This window comes from Lemur catta, chromosome 8 (assembly GCF_020740605.2).
Source record: "Lemur catta isolate mLemCat1 chromosome 8, mLemCat1.pri, whole genome shotgun sequence".
NCBI classification, from domain to species: domain Eukaryota; kingdom Metazoa; phylum Chordata; class Mammalia; order Primates; family Lemuridae; genus Lemur; species Lemur catta.
The window spans coordinates 34209528-34235304 of record NC_059135.1 but is presented as its reverse complement, the minus strand read 5'-3'; the positions used below and the strand labels follow the sequence as shown (position 1 = coordinate 34235304).

The 25777-nt window shown below is 38.2% G+C and overlaps 1 protein-coding gene across 3 annotated transcripts in view; it reads right to left on the bottom strand.

Annotated features, from left to right (window-relative positions):
* Positions 1–25777, bottom strand: part of ANKRD44 (ankyrin repeat domain 44) — a 284470-nt gene that overhangs the window by 83214 nt on the left and 175479 nt on the right. For all 3 annotated transcript variants that reach the window (XM_045558960.1, XM_045558961.1, XM_045558962.1), the window contains exons 9-13: positions 18205–18283; positions 12793–12907; positions 4107–4189; positions 2870–2933; positions 819–887 (exon numbers count right to left, since the gene is read on the bottom strand). In XM_045558960.1, the coding sequence (XP_045414916.1) occupies positions 819–887; positions 2870–2933; positions 4107–4189; positions 12793–12907; positions 18205–18283 (410 nt within the window). The remainder of the gene's footprint in view (positions 1–818; positions 888–2869; positions 2934–4106; positions 4190–12792; positions 12908–18204; positions 18284–25777) is intronic.

The following is a 25777-nucleotide window of genomic DNA, read 5'->3' as shown; positions in this document are numbered from 1 at the left end:
AACAGAGTCCACGAGGACCATGTGATGTGTGACGTGTGCTGCAGTGGAGGGGGAGGTAGGGAGCCAGGGGGGCAGGGAGGGGCCACTCCCACCAGAGTGCAAGGAGGTATCACGACGTGAATCTGGAAGGGTGAGTAGGAGCTGTCTTACATGGATTGGGAAGAGAAGAACTTTGCAGCAACCCCAAAGAACCAGAGTGCATGTGGAGAGGAAGGGTAAAAAAAAAAAATATATACACACACACACACACACACACACACACACACACACACACACACATACATATACATTAACAAAATATATATTCATGTACCAGCTAGGATCAAGGCATAGTTTAGCTAACACAAAGGACCATTAAGGTAAGAAAAGTTCTATGATCTATTAGCGGTATGTGTGTATATGTGCGTTTAACGTTTTAAACATGTCTAAAACTATAATTATCCCAAGATGAAATGTCCACTATATGTAATAAAACGTTCTAGACCTTATGACCAGATTCTGAGTTAGGAGGGCTAAAATATTCTACTCTGCTACAAACAGAATTTTCTAAACTATATCCATGTGGGAAATTTTTTAAAAAATTGAAAAAAGAAAAGAGAAAATTGACACTTCTAAAGAGAAGCTGTGAGCAGAGATGCTTTCCTTGTGGCTTGTGTTTGCTTAGTTGGCACTTCCGTACCAGAAGGGATTTCCTTCCGAGGATGGAATCCCCCCAGCTAGCTTCCCTGTTTACCATTTCCACGTAACATGATTACTACACGTACTACTCCCCGCTCCTTCCATTCAGGCACTTGAAGCAGAACTCCCTGATTACATACCTCCCACACTTGTCCTTTTTATGGAAATCTGCTCCGCTGCTCTGCAAGAGTTTTATACATTCCACATTACTAGAAAGACAGGGAAAACATCATTAAGATGGAAGAGATCGATTACTGGGCTATCTTCAGAAAGAGTTGTTTTCTGGACAGTGCAGGACGAGATGAAATAACTCCAGGTTTAAATTCTGTTAACAAAAAATAACTTGAACATATGAATTCCCTACTGTAAGGCTCTAAAGTCCCTAAAGATCCTCTTTTAAAGATAGTAAATCAATAAATTAAAGAAGTTGGAACATTTTTAATCTCATGACTAAAGAATTTAATGATTATTACATGATTAAACCTTCCAGTGATGGTTTTGTTTATCCTAAAATTCTTTTTCAAAACCATCAAGAGTTTATGAAACAACCACTTAAACCTATAATAATTTCACGTCACCTTTAAACAATGAGCCAGAGTGGATGAGTATTACCTTTTATCACAGCAGAATGAATTCACCATGATAAACCACTTTCAGCCCAGATACTCCTTAATGGGAAATAAAACAGCTGCATTTCCCTGTTTTTGTAATCTAAGTAAAAAATGTGTAGAATCAAGGCTGAAAATGAGGCAGTGGAGCACAGTGATCTTGCACAGCTTCTTTGTCATTCGCAGAAGCAATAAATCATATTTAGTACAAAGAAAAGGACCATTGAAGTGAATTTCTTTTTGAAGGGCATGTAGCTAAATATTAATTCTAATAGGAGTTTCAGACATGAATCTGAAATGGTGTCTTGCCACCTTCTGCACAGGTCTGATATTTTTAAAAACGTGGTCATAAAAAGAGACAATCATCCATCATTGTTCTAAACTTGGATGCTAAGAGGCAGCCTGGAATTTATTGTTTTATTATAATTTAAATAAGAAAAATGATCTTGATGATAAACCTGAGCAGGGCCCTCCCCTCCCCACATCCACCCTTTATGGCCACCTTTCTCAGAGAACTAGCTATTTCAGTCATCCAGTGTAAGAAATTTTTAAGACATCTATGTGTTGGTGTAGCATGCCAGTTGATATAAAGCACCTGTCTCTTACTGATTGATGCCAAAGGATCAAAGGCAGTGGCAGATCAAAGTGGCATGGCTCATGAAGCTCATACAATTTGAGGGCTGGGGTGGGGGAAAGGGGACTCTTTAAAAAATAATACAAAATTATGAATACAAAACTAGTTATAAGACTTTTTAGAAGGGACCCGTGGAAACAAGAAGCCCTAAAGCGTCACCATTAATCCACCTCTGATAAATAGGTAATGTCTTGGTAATATACAAATGACAAAGAGAAGCATTGCTGTTCCTTAAGGACCAGGAAACTGATTAAGAACCAACACCTTACCCAAACAAGGTCATCCAAGAGATGCCATGTTTGGTCAACGTGTGGTCAGATATATCAACAACATATTGATCAGAGCTTCAATCTAACCACCAGTATGAAAAAAGAGTATAGCTGATGAAAAATTCTCTTTGGAACTCAAAAAAAAAAAAAAAAAAAAGGCAAGGATTAAATTACTTCTTGTCTATCATTTGGGTTTTCTTGACTTTTGTTCACATGTAGTCATTATTACAAAGACTTAAAAAATCAAATTTGAAATAAGGATGAAAATGTCTATAAATGAACATTAATTAATTCAATCTTGGATTCTCTTGATCATCACTCACCTACCAGCAATGATAAAGGAAAAGCTTAGGAACAAATTTCAAATTATTTTCTTTTGGTGGAAGGGTACCTGATAGATACATATGCTATAGCCTGAAAATTACAATTAAAAAAATAAAGGAAAGAGAGAGAGAAGGAAAAAAAGAAAAACAATTTGCTATATGAGATAGGCCAACAATTTTTCTTTGGAAGAACAAAATGCAAGTAATCTGGAAATGTAACAGTGATATTTGATGTTTGGTAGAAATGATTCTTACCCATTTGACTAAGGAAATTGCCTTTGATTCACAGACAACTTAAGTCAATAAAGATGAATTAGTAATTAAGTCATGAAATAACTAGAATTGCTAACTACTCACCCTCCTGCAGCAGCAGCATGAAGGCACGTTCTTCCAAATTTATCTGGGGTGTCTATTTCAAAGCCTGCAGACAGCACGTGCTCATTACTAAACAAGGATACTATGCTATACTTTTGTCCTAGTTAAACCACAAGAAACATTGCAGAGACAGAAAAATCAGTTAGTAGAAAAACCAGAACGCAAGCAATTGTAGTCAGAAAGAGGTTGTCATGGAAACGAATGGTAACTGCTCAAGCTTGGCAATTTTATAGGAAGAACCGTGAAGTCAAGAAGGATTTATTTTCACATTCAGCCCTGGGTGAACCACAGCCCCATTTTTCAATCCCAGGATAGAAATTTATGAAACCAATTTGAGATAAGTAGGGCAATAGACAGGCAGACAGAACACATGGAGAAAACATGGAAGGCAAAGCAGTAATTCTAACATGCTGGAATAGATATTTTCTTAAGTGTATTCCAACCTTTTGGCTGATTTAAGATTTGGGAAACATGCTTGCATGCAGGGATTATTTTTAAACATGCCGACAGCAGTGAAAGCAGAATCAACCATAGGTAAAGTACTTAGAGGGAAAAAAATGCCTCTGGGATATCTGATGAATTAATTCATAAACAATCTTTGCCTTGCAGACCTCTACCACTTTTGAAAGCCCAGGAACTTCTTAATGTATGTAAGTTGGTAGAAGAGGTGATAAGAAAGATTAGCAGAGCTCTAAACCAGAAAGAGTTTCTTGGTTCCAAACAGTCTCGCATTAAAAAAATAAAAACTAAAGCTAGTTGGAGGGATCAGCTATAGTGATTTTTCAACGATCAGGGAGGTGGAAGGAAACATGACATTTCTACCACTAAGTGTAGGGGATTTGACCTTTTCCTTTTGTTAAAAAATATTAAATGTTAAGTCATCATTTTAAGCCTTGAAGATATTTTCTTCTTCTATGATTTAAACTTCCTGTAAGCTCTGGCCATCCCTGCCTCTTTCTTACCCTGAATCACCTAAGCTTTAACTTAAAAAACAAACAAGATTCTTGTTCTTGGGCAGGAATACTGACATTCAAACAGCTTTGACACCAAGGACTGCCAGGAACGGTCACATGCAGTTAGCTGTGGAACACAACTCATCCCGCCACATCGGGTAATGACATAAAGCACAGGCAGCCACTCACTCTGACCAGACACCTGAAGCCGTGTGACTCGTGTACAGGACACATTAAGCCTCATCTCTGGTAACGAATTTACTTACCCGATGATAACAACTTTCTGCAGCAGTCAGAGTGAGCGTTTAGGGCGGCTAAATGTAAAGGGAACATGCTATGGATTCCACACCTGAGGAGGAAAAAAACAGAGCCGCTCACGGTAACAGATCTCAAGATACATGCAGAAGAACAATGACCTTCCTAGAAGTTCCCTGATGAAAATTAACACCACCTTGCTTAGAGACTCCCTTGGCTAAAATAATTTTGTAATTCTTCCATCTAATAAATAATTATGTAATCATTTTCCATCTTAAAATAATAAATACCTGAATCTAAACCAGCCCATAACCATAGGAATGTATATTTTTAAGAAAATCTGTTTCACATAAACCGTGACTCTTTAATCTCCCTCTCATTTTCTTTCAACTTAGTGATCACATGTCTCATTCATTCATTCAACTATTCAACACTTTCTTAGCATGAGATGCTATGCTATTTGCTGGAGATAACAATGCTGAGCGAGACAAGCTAAATTTGAAAAGCGGCTTGTTTTATTCCTTGATTTGATAAACATACTATTGATGTATTATGTGCCAAGCATTTTGCGGAGTTAATAATGGGTGTATTATTGAAAATAAAGTTTTAGATGAGAATAAAAGCTAACGTTTATACCTTCTGCAGGTGAAATGTTATCTTCCTAATGCACTTTTATGTTGCACATTAACCCACATCACAACACCAGTCACAAAAACACAGGAGTAATAAACACTAGTTTGCATATATTTCATAAACCTAGAACTATTAAAGGAAGAGTCTAGAAAAGGACTTTTTAGACCGACCTCCACCATGACACGGTCCCCAGGATGATCCCTTAAGGGACAGAAAGGCTTCTGATGGCAGCACTTCTTGCCTTCAGAATTAAATCGTCCTCCTCTCCCCTATCACATTTCTTTCAACAAGGACCCAAAGCCATGTGCTGAATTGTAGTTCATAACAAACAGCATCATTGGGTGGTTGCTGTGTACTTATAAGCATTTATAATGTTAGTGATCATTTCTCATAACATCTCATTTTAATCAAATAATACATTTCAGATGTTTAAAATCCTCTGCATAACAGAAGCAAGTATGGTACTGTATCTACTTACACCCTGGAGTATTAATTACCTAAGTTTCTTCTCTGGCACAAAGTGGGCCATTTTCAGACTCCACACTTCATAAAGAAATACATGTGATTTGAATTTGTTAGGCTCTCGATACACGAATTTTATTTGCCATCCCAAAAGTTATTATGTGTGAGTGAATGTGCGAAAGCATATACATAATTCACAGATATTTCATAGAATTCCGTGCTGTGCAAAATCCGAGCCTGTCAGCAATTAACCACCACTCTCTCTTTCCATGAGAGCTTCTTTCTATTTATTGATGTTTTTGTTCAGTCTTCCCTCTGTTTATTTTCCTTTCCCTACATGGAGATTTCCAACCCAGTGTATATAATAGCTGGCATCCATCAAGAGATGCAATTTGCTCGTCTTCCGGGCAGTGTCACGGAGAGGAGAACTGCTTGTAATTGCCTCTCTCATCATTTACCAAAAAAATTCTAAAAAGCAATTGCATCAGTGATGACCTTGATGCTCACGAAAAGGCAGAGGCAGTTGGGGGATGGGACAGAAGCTTTTCTATTTATGCTATTATTTATATTGTTTCCTCTTGAGGCGAGAGAAACATACAGTTTTTTAAAAAATGTATAACATGCTTTAAAAGTGCCTTACGAAATGGAACTTGAAGTTAATGTGATTTTACCTAACTATTTCATTTGTTTGGGGAAGTTATGGCAAAAACATATGATTAAATATCTCTGGATATTTGGAAGAGGGAAGTAGATGAATATCTTCTAGGATGATTTTAAGTTTCTGAAAGAATGTGCTTAGAATCAGGGACTGGATTTCTCAAGATTTCTTTGAGCCTTCCTCATTCTTTAAATATAGATACACACACACACACATATATGCATATACACATAAATCTGTACATATATATGTATATACAATGAGTCTATAAAGATACATAAAATATATATCTTTACATAAAATATTTACAAGCAAATGAATTAGGGAAAATAGCATCAAACTCTATAGGAAACCAATTGAGAAAAACAAAAAGTATAAGTGATAGTATAACAGCAACAATATCATAATATATTCTACAAACTTCATTATCAATATTTCTGATCTACCTTGCCACTTAACACCCCTGTCTTTAGATAATTCATCACACTTAACATTAGCTAATTATTTTATCTTTTTTACTGCTACTTATAAACCTGAGAAGAGAGAGTGAACTACTCTAATTTAATAGGTCTAGTAAAAATTCTGTTTGATACCTATTTTTTATTCCATAGTTAATAAAAAGTCACCACCTCAGTGTAGGAGTTGAAAACATATTAGCGTAGACTTAAGTACTATTGGCATTTGAACTTGAGTGTGAAACTACCATTCAAACAGTAAAACTAAGTATTAAGTCAAGATTGAAAAAAAAAATTAAAGCATAATTTAGCATTTCTGAATCACTTCAGAAATGATTCATGCATTTCAAAATAAAATTTACACCTTTATTGTTCTAAGACTGCTTATAAAGGAAAGATTAAAAAACCGTTAGGAGAAAAGTTAGGACTTAGCTGTCATAATCAAATGAGAAGCATCACTATTATTTCAGCAGGTATACATCAAGGAAGATGAAGAATAAAGATGCTAAATCACACTAAAGTTAACAATGCATAAGTTACAGGAGAGAGGGGAACAATTCCAGTTAAATTGCTCCATTTATTTGACCAGTCATTAAATTAATAGAGCACATTTGTATTAGCTCTTTCTAATTTAGCTGTTAGCTGGCCTCTCCTACCCAGTTGTTTCAGGATAAATAAGGTCTGGAGGACTGTCTTGTAAAGAGCTATCAGAAGTGAAGAATGGGCCTTTGCATCCTTAGAAAATTAGTTCTTTCAAGCTTTTCCATTGGTATCAGGGAGACATAGCTGCCCTTTCTACATCCAGTCTTTTTTAGAGCCTTCCCTGTAGGCCATGTGGTAAACAACACTGTGATTAAGGTGATAGGATCAGAAACTCTGGGTTCGAGTCCTAGTTTTGCCACTTGCTACTTATTTGATCTTTGGCAAGTACATAATGGTTTCCTCATCAGGAAAATAAGATAATTACAGCATTTGTATCACAGAGCAACTGGAAGGACCCACTGAGATAAGGCACACAAAGTGCCAAATAATGTCTGAGCACGTGGTAAAGTATTATCATTTGCCCTTGCAATTATTATTAGCTTAATTGGTAATCAGTAGTCTGTGACTTTTGAAACTGTAATCATGTTGTGCTTCCTTAAAATCAAGTGTGTGATTACCTAAATGCCAAGAATGAACTGTGACCAGCTAACAATTCTGTTATCTTTCTATCCTTTACAATACTTACCTCACAACTCTCCTAGGGAAGTGGGATTGGTTTAGTTTTGCTCACTGAGTGGGTGAGACAAAAATATTTCCCAAATTTAGAATAGGATGATTTTATGATTCCTACCTACATGAAAAAATCAATTTCTTATGAATTTTATCTATGCCATTCCAAGTATTTATGATGTGCCCCGAAGTTAGAGGCATTTGGGTGTAACTGATAACCATAAGAACTGGTCCTTGCTATTTGCAACCTATAGACATTTTCAGTGGGTCCTTCTGAATCAAGTCCTAACACTCCAACGTGCCTTGAAAGGCCCCTTCTGGATTTGGCTGTTACTTAACCTATGCGTATTCTGGAATCTCAGCGAACTTCTTTGCATCCTTCCTAAGAGCCAGGCTCTGTCCTGCCCCTGGGTTTTGGCACATGCTGGTTCTTCCACCTGAAACTCTCTTCTCTTTCTCCACTGCTTCTCATAGTGCTTCACAAACTAGTCAGTGCATCCCTGGGGGTCTCCAGAAATCTCTGGGATCTCAAGCTGTTCTCCATAAGAATTTTTAAATTGTCTTTTCCTTGTGGTGATGATCTAAAATAATTGGTATCAAAGCATTTGGGGGCTCATCAGAATGATCACTTTATCACCACATACCTCTGCCAAATTCCAGCGCTCACGTTTGTACTTAGGCTTACAGGGGGGCTTGTGTGGCATTGGCATGGGCCACTGAGAAAAGAATAAAGATGACTCAATAGACAAATGATATGCCTGGACCTGGGGAGGGCCAGTGACAATGCAGCCCCTGAGCCTTCCGTGTGAATGGAGTTTGGCAGTATCTGAGTAAGGGCTTCTGTGCTGTGGGATGAGTTTGCTGTTCCACAACTTTAAGCCACTGAAAACCTCCATTCGTGCAGCATATATTGAACTCTAAAGGGTCAGCACCTTAGCCACCAGGACCGTAACCCTACACAAATTGTGATTTAATGTTGGCAAAATGTGAACTACCCCATTATCTGTTACGTAGAGAGGTAGCAAGCCGAGGCTCCAGAGATCCAGTTGGCCAAAGACCGAGTCCCATTTCCACCCCGCACTAGCTCTGTGACTGTGGGCAGGTGACTGAACCTCTCTGTGCCTCAGTTACTTCACCTGTAAGATGGGGATAATCATAGCACTTACCCCATGAGGTTGCCGTGACAGTTAATGTAACCCCTCAGTGTAGTGCCTGGCATAGGTAAGTACTCGGCATTTGCTGCTATTAAGCTGTGCAATTAACATGAATGGTGTTGGTTTCTGTTTGCAAGTATTTTGTAATATTTTAAATTACTGACATATTAGTATCAAAAGTCTAAGTTTATATAGTCTTATGTTTATATATATTCAAGTTAACATTATAATAAAAATACATCTATACTGAGGGTCTAAAAGACTCTCACTACTATGAACTGACTACTACTCATCCTTTAGTCTTGGTTAGCCACTGCTTCTTCCCCAAAGGGCCCCCTGGCCTTGCTAGACACGGTTCCAGGTCCCAGATATGTTTTCCCACATCCCAGTGGCAACCAGCAATTGCTCTGGCATCACATTTAGCATGTGTGGTTTTAATCCCTTGTTTAAATCTTGCTCTCAACGGATTATAAATTCCTTGAGGGCAGGGACCTCAGTAATCCCAGAACCTAGCATAATAGGTAACACTTAGCAGGCCCTCAACAAATATTTAATGAATGAATGAATGTCAGAGCCAGTTATCTGCATAACTACAATAGCCCTAATTCTGTTGCAGTTGAGGCAGAAAAAGAACTGAGAGCATAACTGATAAAGTGGAAGGCAAATTAAAATCCTAGAGACAAGTGCCCCAAATCTAACAAAACTCAAGATGAAAAACCGAAGGGCTTTGATACCACATAAAGTTGCATGAGCACTGATTTAAGTTGCAGGAAGTGCTCTGATTTAAAGTTCAGAGAAGCAAAAAGAATAACAAAGAACATTCTAACCAAGGGCTTACAGTAGATTCAAGTAAATTCATAAGAAAGTAATGATAAAACTTGTTATATAGAGATCTTTTAAAATACATTTCGTATATTTTTTATGAATGAAGATGAGTTATTTTTCATAAATGCTATTTGTTTGTTTACTTATTTATAGAAGGAAAAGCCTATTTCTCTCCTTTTAATAAACCTATCAGGAACTCAGAGAATAGTGATTTTTCTGAGGTACTTTTGGCAAATTTAACCTTTTCTAATTTCTCTCCTTTTCATTTTGATAGTTTCCCCTAAGGTGGTTTCCCTTCTCCCATACATATAAACACACAAGCATGCACTCGCAAACACATACATACACACACACACCCATCACTGCCTTAATGAACCATTGTCACTGAAGGTAGCAAGTCTTATCCCCAGATATGTTGTGACAAAAGAAAGCACATGTGGCTTGAGGCTGGGACAATGTTTCCCTCTTCTGTGCCCCTAGGACACAGCACAGCCAAGGGAAGGAAAGTCTACTTGAATAACAATGCCATTGCTAAGGCACTTTTGCTACAGGATGTGTGTTTGCATAAATTGAAGGCCAAATAATTACAAGGAAATAAACTGCAGGCATATTAAATTAAATGGATTTTAAGTACGTATTGGGCCCAGTTTATTTTTATCCCTAAGATGGATTCTGGTTTGGAAGAAATTCAGAAATTCATGATAGTTTGGCTAAAACTCCTTAAGTAACCCAGAGTTGAAAGAAAAATACCACTGAAAATATTAACATAGCACAGGTAAAGTTGCTTTGTGCCTAGATATTTTACTTCTGCTTAATTAACACTGAGCATTTATGGTCTCTGGCTTTGGGCAGCCATGGTCTGGTTGGGAACTCCAGAACTTGGTAAGAGCCTCCTGAATCTTAGTGTAAAGCTTTCCCCACAAAACTGAGCTGCTACTTTTAACTTGCAACATCCCAATCAAAAAGTTCCTTTGGCTTAAAGCAGATTCCTTTCTCTTCTGGAAAGAGACACCCACTGAGAGAATAGTCGGCATTCCCGTCCCCTTTCAGCCCTCAGCCTCATCCTTCCCCAAGACCTCATCTTTTCTTCTCTGGATGTTTGCAAGAGGCTGCCAAGCGTTTCTAGTCTGGACTGCTTCCGCCACGTCTGGACGGCCTCCGATATGTCTGGACTGCTATCAGAGCGATCTTTCTTACACACAAATGGGATCATTAGACACAACCCACTTTGCACCCACTTAGAATTCTTTAACAGCTTCCACATGCCTCAGAATGGAATCCAATTCCTTAGCAGGACTTGCGAGGTCCTTGGAGATGTGGCTCTTCCTGCCTTTCTGCCTCATTTCCTTCCACTCCTCCCACCCCCTACACAACAGATGATCCAGCTTTAGAAATCTGCTTCCAACACATTCACATTTGTGTCTTTATAAAGATGGTTCCCTCTGCTTGGAATGTCCTTCCTTACTTCTCCCTCTCTTTCTACCTCACACTTCTGTCCTCCTGGCAAACTCCCATTCAGTCTTCCTATTGCTAAGATGTCACCTCTTCTGGGGGACCCTCACTCTCTTCCTACAGTCTGATCCAAACCTCCTTTGTAACAAACCTCACAACACTACAGTCATTTGCTCTTGTTCTTATCTCAACCACTAGACTGAGAGCTCAGGAGGTTGCTGGAACCCAGGCCAACTTAATACTGAACTGATGAAGGTAAACCATTATATACTACCAAGCTACCAGAGCATGTGATATAACTCACTTCAAGCCCAGAACACCTGGCCCTCTGTGCGTTTGGTTTCATGATCTCACTACAGCTTCCCTGGACCATTTAAATTTTGGCTCATTCTCAGGCAAGATTTTCAATTATGTTGTACATTTGACAAACAAAACAGAATTCCTAATATACACTGCCTTCCTATTGCCCTTCTCCTAAAAATTCAGTTATCATTACCCCACAGTCTCTGTCATTAAGGCCAAACTCTTTATTCGGGCATTTAAGGCCCACTTTAATTTGGTTCTACTACATATTAGTAAGTAATAAAATAATTAACATGTATTGATAGCTTACTATGTGCCAGGCACCGTTCAAAGAGCTTTTATTAACAACATAGGTTATCTTTTTAACAACCTTAGCAGATATATTTATATAACTCATATTCATATAGATTGTACCATATATTGAAGACCTTTAATAGTAACTAAGACATTTAATCCTCACAACAAACCTATAGGTAGATGCTATTGTTACTCCCAGTTTTCAGATGAGGAAACCAAAGCAACAGGATCAAAGTCACACAGCTGACAAGTGAGGCAGCTTGGACTGGAGCCCAGGACGTGCCCCCCGAAGCCGGGTCCCAGTCATCACATGATGCCAGCCCAGAGCAGAGCACAGCATCATCACACACATGCCCTCCACTCTGCCAGGCCAAGCTCTGCCCCAGGTGTAGCCTTCTCCTCTTTTGTTCCTGCTTTCCTCCCTGGTGGCTGGTGGGGGGGGTGGCTGTCACGCTCTGCGTTATACAGATATTAACAATTCTTGTCCTCCAAAGCCTACCTAGAACTCATCCTTTCCTTGAAGCCTTTTCAGAAAACTAGCCAACCATTGAGCTTTCTCCTGCCTCTCTATATTCTACGATATATATTGTCTACTCCAAACGTTTTGCCACTTAAGTCCTGTTTCATTTAGAACTTTATGATATACTATCTTTCATGGTTCTTTGTCCTAAGTGGGCCTCAGGCCCCCAACAAAATATGAGCTCCTTGAAGATACAAACTAGGTAACTTACCTATTCTGAAATCCCCCATAGCGCCCAGCACTGTGACAGCCTCATACAGATGCTATATGTATTTTTGTTGGAGTGTAAAATGAAGTCAGGTTCCCCCTTCCCTATGCAGCAGATTTACTCAGTTGTACCCTATATAATCATATCATTGAAACTGAGCAAGCACTCTAAATAAATTCTGAATTTGCCCAATTTTGTTTTATTTTTCCTGTCTAACTAACATTAAGCATTGGAAAGAACAGAAAAATATTAGCAGAATTAGGAATAAAGTTCAAGTCTCCTTAATTAAAACCACCAGAATAGGCCACATTTGGATGTAGCTGAAAAATAAAATCAGTGCTTCCTTGCATCTGTCATTAAAAGTCACTTACTTTATTTCAAATTTAATTTGTGTTTGGTATAATGGAACAGATCCACCCTAACCTGGATAAATGGGAACTATCTACCACATGGCAGAATCCCTTTGGCAGTATTCCCACATGTGCCAATTATTCCACCGTATTTTTGCAGTAACCTACTTGGCTGTGTCAGCTCCGCTGGTTATTAAGGTGTTAATCAAAAGCTCATGGCCATATCTTGCAGCCACATGGAGAGGAGTGTTGCCATCCTTATCCACACAGTCAATTTCACCTCCTGAAAGAGATATTTTAATAAGTATAACACAAAGATTCAGGTTGATCCAGATACTACATTCTACGCTAATCCCTCGTGTCGACCAAATGTTGGTTTCTTTTCTACTTCAGTGTGCATCTCTGCTCTGAAGTATAAGACTGTTCTTTAAGGGGACAAGTCACCATAATAGCAGTAGTATTATATCTGCATAGAGAGAAGTCTATTAGAAATGCTTTTGAAAAACCTTTCTGCATTGTCTTATTTAAGGATCTAAAATGTTACAATTAGATTCCTGCTCTGAATGAACAATGTAATCAAATTCCGTAAAATATCATTCTCAAGATATATTCAATTTTACTTGCTGAATTAAGAACCTGTATAAACCTCATGCTAAGCACAAGAACCAAAAGGAATAGAGAGTGCAGGAAAATATTTTATGTAGTCTGATGAGTAAAATGGTAAAAATATGATGAGTAAAATGGTAAAAGCATGAACTATAAACTGAAAATGCCTCCATTTATAAAAACTATGACATTAATCATTTATGGTCATTTTAATAATACAGTATTTTCATCCTGTTTTGTTTTATTTTGCCTTCTTTTTCCCCAACTTTTTATTTCACTACATTTCTTTCTTTCTCTCTTTTCATATGTGTGTGCACGTAGATATAATTAATCTATTTGTTCATTTATCTGGGGAACCATTTAAAAATAACATCATAACATTTCACCCCTAAGCATGTTTCTCCTAAGAACAAAGACATTCTCACACATAACCACGATTCCATCATCATACTCAAGAAATTTAACTTGATAAAAAATTTTATGTAATATTAGGACATATTCCAATTTCTCCAATTGTCTCCAAAATGTGCTTCATAGTTATTTTATTATTGTTGTTTTAATCCAGGATCCAAAGATTGTGACACTATTTAGTTTTCATGTCTCTTTAGTTTCCATTAATCTAACGCAATCCTCTTGGCTTTCATTTATTTATTTTTTGAAATTTCTCATGTCATTGATATTTTTGGAGGCCAAGCCAGGAGCCACTTAGGACATCCTGCCTTCTAGAGTTGTCTGATGAGTTCTTCCTTATTAGACTCAGGCTAAGCATTTCAGCAAGAATACCCAGAGCTGATACATACTTCCCCCTGCATCTCCACAGCACACACATAGTTATGCCATTACCCTGACAAGCAAAATTTGATTGCTTGCAATGGGTACAAAGTTTCAATTTGAGCATAGAAAAAGTTCTGGAAATGGATGGTGGTAATGGTTGTACAACAGTGCAAATGTATGGAATGCCACTGAACTGTACACTTAAAAATGGTTAAAACAGGAATTTTTATGTTTTGTGTATTTTACCACAATTAAAAAAAAGGTTTGATTACTGGGTTAAGGTGGTGCTTTAGAGAATTACTTAGCAAGTCCCCAATTACTAGGCACTGAGGCTATTCCCAACTTTTTGTATAAAGAAAAACACAGGAATAAAAATATTTACAAATAATCTTTATGTTTCATATGATTTCTTTCAGCAACATTTTTAGAAGTAGAACTATTGGATCAAAAGTATGAACATTTTTAAGGCCCCTCGTAGACACCGACAAACAGCTTGTGAGAAAAGCTGTGCCCATGTGCATTGCCATTAGCAGTACACTCGGGCACTATGCTGAAAAGAAGCCATTGAGAGTAAAATATACAATATGTCTATATCTGTGTAAAAATACAGATAATTATTGTCTATGTATGCTTTTGTTGTCATTTAAGATATATTTCAGGAAAACATTGTTAACAGTTAGTAGAAAAATAAAAGAGAGACTGTGTATTTGTTATTTGGAATATGTTTTCTATTAAAGTAGGCCCTCTTGAGAAGTGAATTTCTGTTTTATAATCGCTCCACAAACCTTTCCATTTTCACTTGAAAATCTTTAAAACTTGCTTGGAATGTAAGTTAAATATCTTGGCTGGGCATGCCGGCTCACGCCTGTAATCCCGGCACTTTGGGAGGCCAAGGCAGAAGGATCACTTGAGACCAGTCTGGGCAACATAGTGAAACCCTGTCTCCACAAAAAATGTAAAAACAGCCAGGCGTGGTGGCATGAACCTGTAGTCCCAGCTACTTGGGAGGCTGAGATTGGTCCAGGAGTTCAAAGCTGCAGTGAGCTATGATCACACCACTGCACTCCAGCCTGGGCAACAGAGCAAGACCCTGTCTCTAAAAAAAAATAGAAATTAAAACTTTAAAAAATCTTTACTATTCATTTGAAGGTTGCAAGTTAACGTTGGTAATTGATCATTGATAATTAGTGAGAAAAATAAACATTTGTGAATTGAGAAGTATGCAGGGTATGGCAGAAGGGAAAATTAATCAGCATTATCTAAGCATTCATCTGAGGTTAGTTTTTCATTACACAAACAAGAATGGTCATCTTATTAGGTTGCCTTGGAAGGATCATGAGCCAAAGGGTCAAAAATCCCACACTGAGTCATCCTAACCTAGAACTTGACTCTTCCTTTCCAAACTCTATTTATTTTTAAAGCTTCTTGAAGAAAACATTATTTTTGAACTTGTTTAACCTGCTGGATCTCATCCGAGGCAGCTGCCTAGTGCAAATGGCCGCATCAAAAGCCTCCTGATACCAGACTGTGTCTTTCAGCTCCTTTCCCTGTCTCGCTGTGACAGTGCAGCTTCAGACAACAAAAACACGATTTGACAGCAGAGGTAGTCTTTGCTTACCAAATAAAAAAGAAAAGGGCATTTTTTTTTAAGTGATTATCTTACAAAGCCGAATGATTCTGGAATGACAAAGCTACTGTGAAGAACTAGTAACCCTGACTGGAGAGCAGTCAGGGAAGCAGAGAAATACTCTACAAAGTCCAAACACCAAAGCAATTTAACCAAACAAATAAATAAATACAAAGCACACTCCTCAGTAGCAAGTTCGCTTGGTTCTGGCAGCTGAGAGATGCTGCCCCGCGGTGGGGCGTTCCAGCTCCCGGAGGACAGGGGCTGTTGCTGTGCCCTGCTGGGGGACACAAGGGCCTGGGGGCATGAGCTTCTGGACAGGGACGGTCCTGGCAGCAGCCCAGGATTTTTCCAGAACGAAGCCAACGAACAGGAAGCAAAGAAAAGAACTTCCTATTCTTCTCCCCAAGGGCATTTCAAAAAATGTCAGATGGAAGAATTCACAGCTCTCATATGTATTATGAATGCAAAGAACTGTCAACTGAGAGAAAAGAATGTCAAATCATCCTTTTACAGGGACACCTCTATTTCAAATATAAGTGACTCTTAGAGTAAATAGAATTCAAGTTAAAAACATTTTTTTTAACATCATGGGTCTTCCAGAGATCATGTTTATAAGCATAGTTCAGTCTCCAATGTTAGACTGCCTGTGTTCCATCCCTGTTCCTCAACATACTAGCCATGTATCCTGACACAAGTGACAACCTCTCTGCCTCAGCTTCCCCATCTTTGAAATGGAGATGATAGTAGTACCTCTTTCTCATAGGGTAGTTGAAAAGATTTATATGGGGTGTTTAGCTAAGTGCCTGGCACAGTGTGAACACTCAACCAATGTTAGCTTTATCATTATATGTAATAGGCTCTATTAATATAGGTGTTACATCGTCATCAATCCAGGCCCCTGGACCCCACCCAACCCACAAGCAAGATGCCAGGCAAGAATGAGACAGGCTCTGAAACAAAGATCCTTTGATCACTGAGGATAAGAGATGGAGTCTCTTTTAGGTCTTGCCCCAATTCAAAAGTCTAGCAAGAATGTCCAGGGAGGGGATGGAAGTCTTCTAGCCCACAGGATGGCTCTTGCAGAGGTCAAACCAACCAGTAACCCCCTGGGATTGTTGTAAGCTTGCTACCAGGACAGGGGAGATGTGCCATGGCCTTGATACAAGGTGAAAAAATCATTCTCTCTCCAACCTTGTCCCTGATGCTTGGGATCGCTCTAAAAGGGAACAAAGCTTCTTATGCCACTGAGCTAAGGCCCAGTGATTAAATTTGCATTTTTTAAAAAAAGTTTTATTTGTTTCTTTGTTTTAAAAGTTTTGTTTGTTTTTAAGGGGGTGTACACTGTTTCTGAAAAACAGATGAGAAATATAGAGGGATAAGAAAAGTGCTCCAAAGAGAGAAACTTGGGTCACTCCCGCTCTCCTTTATTCATATCCAGCAAATATAAAACAAAGTGGCCTTTTCAGTAGAATGAACGTCAAAGGCAGGGCATATAATTCAAATTAGAAATAATGGGTGCTTTGCAGTTAATTTCCATTTTACCTTCCTTGGCTCACTGGATACTTGCTAGGATTTCTTTTCTCCTACAACTTCACTAAAGTACTTATAAATTTTCTTTGTTTTGCAGCAGATATTTTGCTTCCTAAGCATAATTTCACTGGCTGGTCTTCCATCCAAATGCCAAATGATGACTTTGTTTTATAACTTGAGTACCTAAGATATAACTCAGTGCCACTGACAATTCAAGTGTATGTCGTCCAAAAGCCTTATAGATGAGAAAAATATAGGTCCAAGGAAATTGACTAATATAAGAATTTTGAGAAGTAGAAATGTGGGTCAACTAAAAATAGTTTAGGAACTGCTAGATAGACCTGGAATGTCAGCTTAAGATCTGGACTAAACCTGTTTTGTTTTGTTTTTTTTAATCATCTCTAAGATTTGCTGAGATAACAGAAGTTGTGTTTTCAAAGTCAACTCACTCACAGATGCCAGCCATGACCCCCTATTAGTAGCATGAACCATGATGTGAGGTGACACTCCTTAGTACTTTGGCTTTAGAGACAACCTGATGGTTCAAGTATACCTTTGTTGTGGGCCCGGAAAAGTACTATATTATGTGACTTTCCAAGGTCTCTGTCAAGCCTCTGATTTTATGATCCTTTAAGTCACATACTTACCTGCTTTTCCTCTGAGTCATCTCATTGTTCCTACCTTTGCCCGAGTAGCTTAATGAGCTTCAACTTAGGGAACTATGGTGAATTCTAAAAATCTAAAAATAATTCAGATTTGTTGCTAGAAAATGTTTGCTACTTATCTTTATTAATTTCAAAGTGAACAGTAACAGAATCTTGATCCTATTTAAGTGTATAACTTTCCAATTTCAAAGCTGACGTGTTCTTTGCCTGCCTGGGAATTGAAGAGCTTTCAGCAAAGTACATCAAAGTATTATGTAAATCCATGCTTACCAAAACTCTAAAACAGAGCATCAGAGTTCACATTCAGATGACTGACAGCCAAACTCAGACCAAGAAACTATTCACATATAGACACTACTGAAGCATCTCTCTTACCATTCTGAATAAGGGTCTGTGACCGTGTGAACCTTCCGTGGACAGCTGTCATGTGCAGTGGACTTTTGCCATCTTTACTCTAAAAAGATGAGGGTGAGAAAACAATGGAGGTACTCAGGAGCGAGTGACATCAGTCTGAAACACCCCTGTGGACACTGCTGACAATGCCCAGAAAACAACAATGCAAATTTTTTTTTTTTTAAAGTATGATCCACTATTACAAGAGGCAAACATAATTTTGAAAGGAAAAGATAAAATGTATATGATCTCTTGAGTTACTGCATAACATCACAATTTAAAGAAGCTTAAAGAAACAACCACCTAAATTATTTTTTTTCTCCTGTTATCTACTGATGAAGGAGATTTACTCCATGATATTTTTTTCCAACTTTGGCCTAGAGTGCACACACAAAAGAAGACAAATGATGTGTTAACTTACATGGTCTTGTCTGACCTGAAGTTGACTAAATTGCTGTAAATCACTGTAATTCTCAAAACTAATCTGGAACCCTCCACCATCTCCCACATTCTAGTTACATTAAAAAAAAAACACTTTTGATTGTTCCAAAAGAGAAACTCTTGCTTTACTTAACTCATTAGAATCACAAGTTTAAGGCATACAACTGTTTAGCAAATTCCCATTTGAATGATTAGCTGGAAATGTATGCTGAATTTATAAAACTCTTTTTATCCATGATATAAATTACAGAACTTCCTGACACAGATTAAGCCAAAACATAGAAAATATACAGAATCTATATACTGGTCACCATTATACCAAATACCAAAGTCCTACATATTTAATTAAGGAAGTTATTTACAGAATTTCTTCTGAAAATAGGCCCGAAAGAAAATATTTCTATTATCTTAGACCAAAAGTATTCCCAATAATGTGTTTTCATTCAAATATTGTTAAAAAAAACTCTATGTAACTCTTATTTTTCTAAGTTTCAGGAGACACATTTCTTAGTCTGAGGTTAAATATGGGGTTTCAAAAATGCATGTTCATTTTTGTGATGGAACCCAAATACCTGTGCTTTAAAATGACTGTTTGGTTTAAAAACTCCACGTTGGAAAACAAATAATCATTTAAATAAGTATTTCTTAGAATGGTCCAAGGACTGCCTACATCTGAATCTCCCAGGGTTCTTGATAACAATATGAATTCTGTGCCCTAACCCAGACCCACTGAACTGGAGTTGGGATAAGGGGGGGGGGGGTCCCCATTTCTAACATTCACAGCATACAAAGCTTAAGAGCCACTGCTTTAGACTATGGGCTATAATAGCTTACAAAACTATAAGGTTTTAACACAAGAATTTTATTCTGTCCTATAAGTCTATTTCTTAGAAAGAAGGAAAGGAGTTACACACTTTGTGCTAAGGAAAAAGTCACAGAGGTAACTTCATCTTGATTGAAAAAAATCATTATAGTCTAAGGTTCTCAGGTAGTTGGGGGGAAGAAAAGAAATAACAGGATCTTCTCTCCATCTTATGTGACTGTAACCTAAATCAAAAAAGATTGAGAAAGGAGGATGAAAGTAAGCTTGAAGCTTACTGGAGATAATATTTTTAGAGGAAAAGGAGAAGCAATCAAGAGAATAAGAACACAGTACCACCACTAATCACGAGACACACAGCAAAGGAGAGCTCCTAGAAGTTATCTGATTCCAGAGCTTTGTCTTGGCTGTCAGAACTGCAGACAGTTCCAAGGATTGAAAAGCTTGGGAACTACTTTGGAATAAGGATTTAAAACATACCCTTCCAATAAAAAAAGTGATGACAGTCCAAGACTGTTAGTTAAGGAGAGAGAAGGCAGAAATTGCAGAGCTGACATTAACTTGTCCCTAGGTGGTGCTATTTCTTTAAATTTTGCTCCAATATTTTTTCTTAAATTTAATATGAAACTGTAAGTAATTATTATTTCATTACATCTATATAAAGCTATACATACTTCACTGTTTAGGAGATGTATTCATAAATATTTAGCAAAGCACTTTTCCACCACACTTGGAAAAGAGCTTAAAGCCTTAACCAAGGAGCAACCACCAACTTGGTGGTAGCTGTCTAAATTATAAGCCGAGAGCCAAAGCAACCAGTTTCTACAGTGTGAAGACTGAAAAGCTGGTCCCATTCTAGGGAAAGCAAACACCACACCCTTCTTCTCCCTGGGAGTGCTTGTATCCCTGGTAAAGGGACAAATAAACAGAGATGACCAAAGTTAGGTAAAACGCAAAGGACAGCTTTACGGTCAGTGGTGATGTTTGCTTCAGATCTGCCCTTGCAGATCTTTGCCTGGGTTCATCTGCTATTGAGTATATATAGTATATATAAATATAGCTGATTTTTTTTTTCTCATAGAGATATAGGAGATAGAGGTGAGGAAGATGGAGACAGGAAGCATTAAGAATATCACGGCAGCCACTTTTGGGCAGCTTTGTTCAAATGGCATGGGTACAAAGGGAGCTCATTATTTCAAAAAGCCATTGAAAACCAATGAAGCTCAAAAGGATAATTCTTTTTATTTAGGCTTTAAAAGTTAGAACTCAGAATATTCAGTTTGAGACTATGGAATCTTACTGAGTTTCATCATCTCTCTGAGAAATATTGCATGCAAAAGAACTGGCTGTTGCTGCTGTTCCTAAAACTTCAGACAAAGATAACACATTCCTCGCATTCTCAAAGCGGAGGATATGTTCAATTCTTCCACTTATTCAGAGATTTTATAAAAATTTTTCTTAATTTCTAGTCTCCTTCCAATTTTTCTAGATACATTTTCCCATCAGATTTAGGGCTTTGAAAATTTTATTTTGAGAATTCATTTAATCAAGCAAGAAGCCCTTCTATTGATCTAGGCATGGTCAAGCCCTAAGGCATAAAGGAAAACTAATGAGGATCAAGAATATTTTATGACAAACATTAATATTCTTTCAGGGTAGGACTCAACATTGCCGAAGGAACATTAATCCTTAAACTAAATGTTTCAATTTTCTTGACCACATTCTTTTTGGAAATGTATTCATTCTCTTCTGCCATTCCTAATGCCTTCTGTCCTCATCCTCCAACATCTCACAAACCTTCCCTAAACTTATAGATACTGTCACTCCCCAGGGTCTTGAGAGCCTCGTGTGGCATGGTGCCCCCTGGAGCCACACAACTCAGTGGCTGTACTGGAGGGAAATAAAGCCTCTATGGGATAACACCAAGGCCAGCTCGGAGCTGGGTGGAGTAGAATATAGTCAGAAACCCAGTAACCCTTCCTAATTCAATGGGAGAGGCATCTAAAACACTGGTTTGAAAAAAGCCATACATAGTCCAAGTTGTTCTGTTCTGTTTCTAACAGTTGTGAAGGCCAGAGAGGGTTCATGCTTGGCTCGGACATTCCCCACTTCCTCTTCAAAAACCCAAGTGTCATGTCCCTATGTCCCTATCACTGCCTACTCTTGCCTATTTCAGTTTTCATCTTCTGCAATGCAACCCATTCTGTAATTCGGTCCTGGCAAATATAAAGAAGGGAACTGGTCCATTTTAGCAGACATGTGATGGGCTTCAGATCCAGTCTCTTAGGGCTAAATGATCCAAGGGCCCATGAACAGAAAAGAATTGAGACCACGAGTAAGCTAAATGTTAGTGACCAGGAGTTAGGCAACCTGGCAATGGCAGCTTCTGAGTCCATTTTCCTAAGTCATATCCAGCATGGCTATGGGTGTAGTGCCTTCTTTAATGCTCACTTTCAAGGTTTGCAAAAAGAGCCTGGAGATGCTACAGAAATTACAATGTGGTCTGTGAGGGAGAAGAAAAATTATTTTACACTTTATCACGTTCTTCCTATTTGCAAATTGCAGGTAAAACTTCAATGGATTATTTTATAAAGTATCCTATCTTCATTATTTTGTCAATTAAACTGATATTACAAAGTCAAAGACAGAGCTGTGGTCAATCTAAGCAAAATGAGGGACTACAAAATGAGAGTAGAACACACATCCCTCCTCCTCTTTCCATCCATCTTGTAATAGCTCATGAAGACATCACTTTTGGTGTCTTGTGAGAACAGTGGAAACAAAGTGAACATGTGGGTGGGTGTTGGCTGCATTTCAATATGCTGTTTCCCTCAGCCTTTGGAAAATCTAAACAAATACAAATTGTCTTGAGATCTACAAACACTTTCAAAATCCAAGGAGCAATGTGGTACAGAGAGATAACAACTTTAATTAGAAAGCTACCTCCAGAGTCAGACAGGATGGCTCTATGGAAATGTTACATGATCCGTGCGTCCAGAGTGCATCTAGAATAACTAAGGAGGATTCAGAGAGAATTAGCAAATCAGAGGATGTAGACAGAGGAGGTGAGGGGAGACTGAAGAAGAAGGCTAGATTTGATTCAAAATCCTATTTATACAGATTAGATAATAAACTCAAACCTCAGATTTTTAAAGTGGTGTTCTTTACATTCTATTTATGATTAGCAGTCCACAGGAAAAAATTTAAATATTAAAACTAAGTAACTATGCTTTTCAGGTCCATTTTGTGGGAGAGAAGAAGGCTGCATAATCCAGTGTCCCACAGCAGCCGACGTCCCTCACCCAACCCGAGCTGACCACTGGCCAGCTCAGTCGAGGCAGTCGGCAGGCCAGAAAGCGGCTTGCCAGCCTGGGCATCAGCACGCCGAGAGCGTCAGTGGCACGTTTTATGGCGGTGATGACAAGCATCAGACAACTTGTGAATTAGGTACGTGGAGGTTGGTAAAGAGAGCTCCTTTATTTAACTTCAACAATTTTCCTTCCTTTGAAGGATTCACAGATGTCCCTCAGATACCAGGATGGCGGACAGAGATCCACAGTCCTGGGGACACTGATGGTTTGGGCACCTGTGTGCTTCCTGCCTCCTCACCACCACACCCCGCCACATGAACCCCACACGAAGACTCTCTCCCCACCCTGGATGACAGTTCCTCGGTCTGTTCAAGGCCCCCGAAGACCTTCATCTTACCTCCTTCTAGGGACCTTGGATGGGCATCACTTACAAGATCTGGGACTCTGAAACTCTTCTTCTATTCTACGTTTCTATTTCTGCCTGCTTTCCACCTTCAGGAGAACACTACACTCTCTTAATTTCCTTTCTGTTCCCTCCAATGCTTTCTTTTTTCATTCCTTTCTCCGGCTCCTCCTCCTCCTGATCCTAGGAGTAAAGGGCTACTAGAGTCCTCCCTCCCCTTCTCTGCTCGTCACCCTTTTTTCCCAGTTTCAACCATCACCATGACGTGAGAGGCAACCTAAATTTTCTCTTCTGTTCTCTACCCCTCCCCCAAGCTCGAGTATCACATTTTCCACTACCGGGTTTCTCAGACTGCCAATACCAAAAGCTCAAAATCAGCTTCTCAAAAACTAAACTCATCAGTTTTACCTCCTAAGCCGACTCTTCCTCCTGACATCCCTCTTAATGAATATTACTAATAATATTCATTTATGGAGTGCTTACCATGTGGTAGACACTGTTCCACATGGTTTATGCAATCACTTTGTTTAATTCTTCCATGAAGTTAGTTTCATGAAGAAGATACTATTGTTTTCTTAATTTTACAGATAAACTCAGACTCATAGAGAAGTGGTTCATGATTATATAAGTTACCGAAAGTTGAGGTTAGGATTGGAATCTAGACAGGGTAGCCTCAGAATTGAACACTTAACTACCATGCTATTACTACCTCTCTGCCAGATTTCAGTCCTTACTCTGGACTTCAACTCCTCCATCTCTCATCCTGACAAGTCCTGTAGATTTTCTTTCTGCAAAACCTCTCCCTTCAATTGGCTCTTCTCATTCCCCTGTTCTCATTCCCTCTTATCTAGACCAGTTTTATTGACTTCCAGTTATCCTCTAATCATCTCCTCTCTAGGTCCATTACACCTGAATTTTCTTTTACTCAAAACGAAAATAGTTTTTTCTTTCTTTCAGATGTAAAAATAAAACACGCCCATTGCATCACAATCAGAAGATAAAAACAAATATGCAGAAATTAAAAATCTAAATCACAATTTTGTTTCTCCATAGTAATAACTGTTGCTAACATATTGGTAGCTAGATTTGATTCAATACTCTAGAGATTTTTCTCTTTGCATATACACAGACACATAACTTTTTAAAATTAAAAATGAGATGTTTCTTGCATTTTAATTTTTTCATTGATAACACTGAGTATTATTAGTCTTTTTGATATTTGCCAATCTTTAGGGCAAATGTATGTGTTCATATTAGTATTAGTTTGCATTTTTCTAATGACTAGTGATACTGAATAGTTTTTCATAGCTTTAATGGATTTTGTATTGTCTCTCTTATGATCCGACTTTGTTCCATATTTTCTAGTAGTTATCAGATTTCTCACTGATTTGTATGAGCTCTTCATATACAAAGCGTATTAACTCTTTTCTTATGTATATTGAAGAAAATTTTTCTAAGTTGTTTTTATTTCAGTTTTGTTTTAGAGTTTTTCATTGTTGCTGTTTTCTTATATAAAAGTTTTTTAAAGATTTTTACGTAGTCATATATATAAATTTTTTCTTCTATGTTTTCTGCCTTTGGTGTTCTATGGCCAGATCACTGTCCTAATGCTCAGGTCTGATCCTGTGACCTCTGTAATGATTAGTGGCCCCCATAGCCTATAGAAGCCCAAACTCCTCGGGCAGTAGATGAGCTCTCTTATGTCACATTGCAGCTTATCTCTGGCCTCTTTCTTTTAGACAATTTATACTCTATTTAACACAATAAATTGTCATTCTGAGAATCTGTCCCATCTTTCACCACTATTAAAATTATGAGGAAAAAACGTTAAAGATTTTAATAGTGAATAAAGAAGGTCATTAAAATAGATTGATGTGATATTCTTGAAATTACACCTTGGAAATCGTATTTTTTAAAATCAGAGACAGAATCCACTGGGATCTTGCTTCAGGAGTCCTGTGTGGTGGGGAGAAGGGAAGCTAAGGATGAATAAAAAGTCTCCTGGCATAGATTAGGATATTCTGCTACAGTCTAAATACATTTAAGTGATGTAACCTGGGTCATGAGTGCTGCATGCATAGGTTCTCCTTGGTTAGCCATCACAGAGAGCTGACTAGTCCTCTAAAGTTTACCCAGAGCTTTTCCTACCCCCTTTGCTCATGCTGTTCTCTTTATCTGGAATGCTCTTAGTTCATCCCTGACCCTCCTCGTCTCATATGATATCAATCTTCCAAGTCTCAGCTCAAAACCAACCCTCATTTTTGATCCCCAAGCAAGAAGGAAGTTGATACTTGCTTCTTATAGTTTGCAATGCTTTATTATTCTCTTGTTCCATTCATCACGTTCTCTTTGCCTCATGATTACCGGAGTGCACGTTATTTCCCTACCATACTATAAATTCCTTGAAGGCAGAGATCATATCTTACCTTGGAATACTCCTCTGGTACCAAACAGAGGGCACTAGGTAATCCTTATGCTGAATAAAGGAATGATTAGGACCAAGTCAATGCTACATCTCTGCAGCCACTATCTAGGGTTTGCTTTAGGAAGGTATTTGAGAAACTCCTTGGAGGGCCAAGC